General features: G+C 41.6%; 1 protein-coding gene across 1 annotated transcript in view; it reads left to right on the top strand.

The window, feature by feature from the left end:
- Positions 1-5,180, top strand: part of LOC145399651 (kelch-like ECH-associated protein 1B) — a 42,690-nt gene extending 37,510 nt beyond the window's left edge. Inside the window, exons 6-10 of the mRNA XM_080272193.1 lie at positions 13-188; positions 940-1,042; positions 1,538-1,704; positions 3,848-4,473; positions 5,026-5,180. Coding sequence (XP_080128319.1) covers positions 13-188; positions 940-1,042; positions 1,538-1,704; positions 3,848-4,473; positions 5,026-5,180 — 1,227 coding nt within the window. The remainder of the gene's footprint in view (positions 1-12; positions 189-939; positions 1,043-1,537; positions 1,705-3,847; positions 4,474-5,025) is intronic.
- Positions 5,181-6,138: the final 958 nt, after the last annotated feature.

Raw genomic sequence — 6,138 nt, forward strand, 5'->3', positions numbered from 1 at the left:
TTTTTTCCCCAGGTATCAATGGAGGAGGAGTTCCTTCAGTTGAACTCTTGTCAACTCCTTAATTTGATCCAGCGAGATGAACTGAATGTGCCTGATGAGAAGGATGTGTACAATGCTGTGCTCAAATGGGTGATGCACGATGAGGACACCCGACAACCCAAGATGGAGCACATCCTTCAGGCGGTCAGGTGAGGGATCATGTCAGGGATAATTGACCCTCTGACTGTGGTGAGATTTTTGAGCTGAATAAAATTCTTCATTGTAAGCTGGAAGAGAGTGCAGGTTCTTTATTTCAGCCCAGAAAGTAAATGCTGATAATTGTGAACAGTGGTGATAGTTCTGAGCATTTGTTGTTCCCTAGATGTCTCTGATATGTGTTAGAATCATCTGACAATAGCTGAAATAAGATACAGTGCAGCTAAAAGGGTAACTCATTCTTTATATTGATGTACTGTAGTTTTCATTTTACTGTTACTAGATGAACATATGAAAACCCTTCACTTGTGGAATAAGATGGAGGGGTAGGGTAGAGAGGACTATGAGAGAGAGTTATGAGTTGGAAAGAGGGCTGGGTGATGTGGAGGCAATTTGTTTGTGGCAACCCCTTCCAGGATGAAGACATCTGGCTATAGAGTGAGTTGGAGACAAATTAATTCACCTTTCATATCTATAACCCACCACCCCCTTAACTCTCAAGGGTCAAAACATAGTCGTCTTATAAAGCAAATGAGTGGTGCAAAATATTATTGAAATATGTTAATGGTTAGAAGTAGCTCAGGCTAAGATAATTGATTTTTCTTATCTTCCTGCAAGTTATGTACAATGTAGAGCATACCTGATTTGTGATAGCCATTACTCATCAAGTCACTTTGCCATTGCTGTGTGATTCCATGCTACTGCAGCATTGAACATAAAAAGGTAAATGTTCCTAATTTTCAGATGCCAGTACCTATCACCACGATTCTTGACAGAGCAGATGAAGAACTGTCAGCTGCTGAAGAAGGCACCTGCTTGTAGGGAATATCTTGCCAAGATATTCCAGGTGGGTTGTTTCTGGTGTATTCACAGTCATATTCTGCAATAGATGATTTTTCCAGCTTTGGAGAGACTTTTCAAACTGGAGGATTTAGCTGTGGCTTTATTAACCCCTTTTCTTTAAGAGGTCAATCTTAATGTGAATAAAACTTTGTTGGTAACAAAAATAAAATACAAAACATGTCATCATAGTTAAGGGGCTATCCTTCTTTTCACTCTCCCGTCTGTTTTATTTTGCCCTGAAGAAACCTGGTTATATGGTATGACTCACCCTGCCCTAGGGTGGGAAAGGAGATTTGGATGATGATGATGATGATGATGATGATGATGATGGTATGACTCATGTGGACCATGTTCCTTTGGTGCTTGATGATAAGTATCCATTTATTTGAGTGAGACAGTCTCTGTGATTATGCCAGCCTACTTTTTATAAGTAAGATATGGAGTTATGATGATGATAATGCTGTTGACCTCTGTTGACCCTATATGCCTTCCACCCTAGGACTTAACATTACACAAGCCACCTCTGCAAAAGGAGCGGACACCCAACGCGCCGTGTGTTATCTACCTCGTGGGTGGCTACAGCAATCGGCAGTCACTGGATACGCTTGAATGTTATGACGTTGATGAATGTCATTGGAGTCAGCTGTCAAGACTACCAGTGGCCAGGTAATCTAAAGCGGCTTACATCTTTGTACCTGACTTCTGAATAGAAAGTGTAGAGAGATTTACACTTGTCTCTATCTCTGCTGTGCTGGTGGGGTAGAGGAGTTTGGGCTTTTCTGTCAGACTACTTTACAGGTAGTTTTTATATAACCCCCTCACTCCAGTGATGTATTTATTCGTTTTACTCTGCTATTCTGTGACCAAATGAGTTGTAGTAGGGAACAAGTCACACCTTCAATTTTATTCCTTTTTTCACGTAACTATGTTCCCTGCCTAAGAATGATGAGTGTGTGGCTAGTTACCAGACTTGTAATCACATTTCACTCTTATCATAGTAGGCTACAGGCAGTCATATTACAAGTATCCTTTTTTGACATCCTTTGTTACTGTTAGTTCTTCAGTTAAAGATAAATTCCTTACTGGAATTCCAGTGCTACTAGTTAAGTTTATATGCCAGTGTACTCAGGTTGACACAAGCAGTTGTGTTCAAAAATATGTAATACAGTATTTTTGAACTGCTTATACAGCTGGTCTCGAAAGCCTCTGGGACACCTGCTTTAACCACCAGCCTTTCTAGATGTAGAGGAAATGCTTAAGTCATATTATAGTCTTGACCAGTATTAAGAGGTTATTTCAGGGTATGGCATTAAAAATACCATGGCTTATAAATACTCATAGCTGGATACATAAATACTTGTAGCTGTTTTCATATCCTACAGCCACAAAGTGTACCAGTATCTGTCGCAGACTTGTGAATAGTGTACTGTGTAGCTGTATACTGCAGGGTTGATATTAGCCAGCCACCCACCACCTGCAGTATTCCTTATCATTCATCTCTTATCAAAATGTGTGGTCATTGTTTACTAGTCTACCAATTGCAGTTAGTGTGATAACAAAATTAATATACCTATACTTTCCTAGTGGTATATTGATTAGAATACCCCAGTTGGAGTTGCATCCTTCCATGGGTTCTAGCCCCAGTCATGTAATGCCACCAAGGGAAACAGACTGATCACTTGCTGAAAACTGATGGATGAGCACCTTTTTCTCACCTAATGTTGCTCCTCAGTCATTATAAAGTTGTTTTAAGCCGTGATTTTTTGTTTTTAATGCTTTTCATCTCTCTGAATTGAGCCTTATTTGTGTTCCAGAGTTGTGTCAGTTAAAGTAGCATTTTGCCTGCACACATTGTAGGCTTTAATATGTTCAGTCCATTGAGATTGTTTTGGTTTATTCTCAATTTTATTCACGTTAGGGAAATTTCTTGTTAGAAAATGGTTTACGTAGGCTATATATAAACCCTTTAGTCAGAAATATCTCGAGCTGAGGAGAATCATATGGAGATTGCAAGAATAAAATTTAAAATATTGGTACATTGTAGTAGGTGGGGGCGCTCACCATCCACTCACTCGATGTAGTGCTGCTTTGTGTGTCTGCACTTTCGTCTCTTCCTTCCTTCCTCATCTGCCTTTCTTTCCTTCTTTCTTTCCTCTTTCTTCTGCCCGTGGGCGACCTGACACGCCCTCTTCTATCTTTATTTCTTTCATTCTTTCCTCTTCCTTCTGCCTGTGGGTGACTCTACACTGAGTGACAAGCCAAATGGTTTCCTGTACACCAGGAAATCATGTACTACGCTGGGTGGTAACCATATAACCAAATTATGACGCCTGGTGGTTTAGTGGGCAATTATGGCGCTTCAGTTGGATTGAGCCAGTGCAGGTTTATATCCAAGGGGTGGTTGGGGTTTATTGCTCACGTAATGCCACTCAGGGATGAGTGAGGCTGATCACTCTCATCTTAAATGTCAGGACCAACTTGCCTAGCCCCTGGCTCCTATGCTCCTCATGGGGCAACACGGGATTGGATGATGTATGTATGTATGTATCAGCAGATTCAAGGGGTTAGCTAAGAGAAAACTGGTTGTACTGGTGTAGCACGTGCATTCTAACCTGATGAAAATCTCTAACTCCTTTTAGCTTAGTTAGGGGTCAGGTATAGTCCAGTTGGAGAGATTAATTGATACTATACCTCATAACCAAGTCTCATCAAATTTCATGCAACCATAACTTGGTGATCTAGCTGTGGGAGTGTCCCAAATATTTCATGCAAAACAAACTGACTATAATACAGCTTTATCTTACCACAGATCTGGACTGGGTGCAGCATACTTGCGAGGGATCTTCTATGCAGTGGGAGGTCGCAACATTCTCCCCAACGGCAACTACCATGACAGCAATTGGGTTGACTCTTTCAACCCACTAACGAACTCCTGGCGGCAGCGGGCCAGAATGAACCACCCTCGCAATCGATTAGGTGTGGCGATTCTAGACGGTCAGTTGTATGCTGTTGGAGGATCAAATGGGATGTCCTTCCATAACTCGGTAGAAAAATATGAGCCTGAGGACGATCAGTGGACGTTAGTGCAACCCATGGCTAAGGCAAGGATGGGAGTTGGGGTGGCAGTGGTGAACAGACTAATGTATGCAGTTGGGGGGTTCAATGGTGATGAACGTTTGAGCTCTGTTGAGTGCTATCACCCTGAAAATGATCAGTGGACGTTTGTGGCGCCAATAAAGGTCCCTCGGAGTGGTGCGGGAGTGTGTGCACTAGGGAACAGTATATATGTGATCGGGGGCTTTGATGGGCAGCACCAGCTGTGTTCAGTGGAGCGGTATGACACAGAGGCGGACCAATGGACTCCTGTGGCCCCCATCAAGACACCACGGTCAGCCATGACAGTCTCAGTGTGGGACGGCAAAATCTTTGTTATGGGTGAGGATTAAGAAATTATCTTTTGACTCTATCTATACCAGCAGCTTCCCTCCATACATTCTTGCAGAAATCAACTGTACCGTACTATATTATAAATAAAGTAATACAGTATAAACATAAGTTTACTGTACTGTATTGTAAATAATGCAGTCTAGGCTAAACAAAAGTACAACCAACTAGCTATCACCTTTTCTCATCCCTTACTAAGTTTAAGACTACAGTATATAATCTACTTGTTTTGTGTGTAATAACATTTTGCCAGTACACTTCCTAGATTATAAGAGAAAGGACGGACTGTCTCTTTGTCTGTTAATTTATAGCCAGGTGATTTAATCCTGGAGAGGTAGTCCCAAATAAATTACCTCCAATTCACTCTGTCCGCCACCATCAGGCTGCCTTACTTCCAACTCATGCCACCTTCATTCATATACCAATACCTCTCCACCCTACTCATCCACCTCGTGTTTGGTCTTGAGCCTCACTGTTTTATTACAAATAGCGTAGTCCAGACGAATATAAAATCTACAGTCATTCTTTCTCATCCCTTACCAGGTGGGTATGATGGGAATCAATTCTTGTCCTCGGTGGAGATCTACGATTACCGTCGCAATGAGTGGACCGATGGACGGCCTCTCCCTTGGGGTCGCTCTGGTCATGCGTCAGCCTCATCTTTCCATCCCTGCCTTCTGCACTGTGACACCAGATAACATATGTCAATTTAGTGTAGATCATAATAGGATTCTGGGGGTCTGAATGGTGACTGAAGGAGTGTGTGACTCATTTTGTTAGGCATACTGTTAATAAATTCTCCCTTTATCATGTCTTTATCTTCCTGCTTTTTGGACCCAACCTCACCCCACATCTGGGTGGGAAAAAGAGAGCAGAATGATAATGATGATGAAGAATTGCTTGAAAGGATTATTATTATTATCATTACTATTATTATTATAATTATTATTATTTTTATTATATTATTATTATTATTATTATTATTATTATTATTATTATTATTATTATTACTGTTATTATTGTTATTATTATTATTATTATTATTTTATATTTTTTAAAGTAATGTTTGAGTAAGCAAGAGATTAAAGCTGAGGAAGCAATAGAATTGTCAGTGGACAGAATTGGATGGATGATGTACTGGTATGAGCAAAAGTTCACTCTCACTTCACTTCTGGCTGTGGCAGTAGTAGTAGTAGTAGTAGTAGTAGTAGTTCCCTAGGCAGTCTGGCTGAACAGCCCCGAGTCTCTAAGGAAGGCCATGGCCAAGACTGGAGTTTCCCACAGAGCTCTTAAGGAGTGTATGTTGTGTTGTTTGCATAGGTGATTGTGTGCAATTCAGTCTTCCAGAATGTGCTTAATAGTATGGGGTGCTGTGTTGCATCCTGGACAGGCATCAGCGATGGAGTCATCCAGCCTCTTCTGATAACTCAAGAGGGCTGGATGATGCCCAGATCTTGGCCTGGCCAGGTGGACCCTGTCCTCATGAGGGAGATAGGATTCAGAAGGGTGGATATCAGGAGGCCGTGCATGCAGCTGTGTGTCGTCTTTAAGCGACTGAATGGAGTGACGTGTGATTTGAGTATGGATATGCTTCTGGAAGCTGGCCTGAGGCAGGCGAGGGGGAAGAGATGACAGCATTTGTGTTTGATATTGTGT

This window comes from Coenobita brevimanus, chromosome 50 (assembly GCF_032717465.1).
Source record: "Coenobita brevimanus isolate Jiangsu-jjx chromosome 50, ASM3271746v2, whole genome shotgun sequence".
Lineage (NCBI taxonomy): Eukaryota > Metazoa > Arthropoda > Malacostraca > Decapoda > Coenobitidae > Coenobita > Coenobita brevimanus.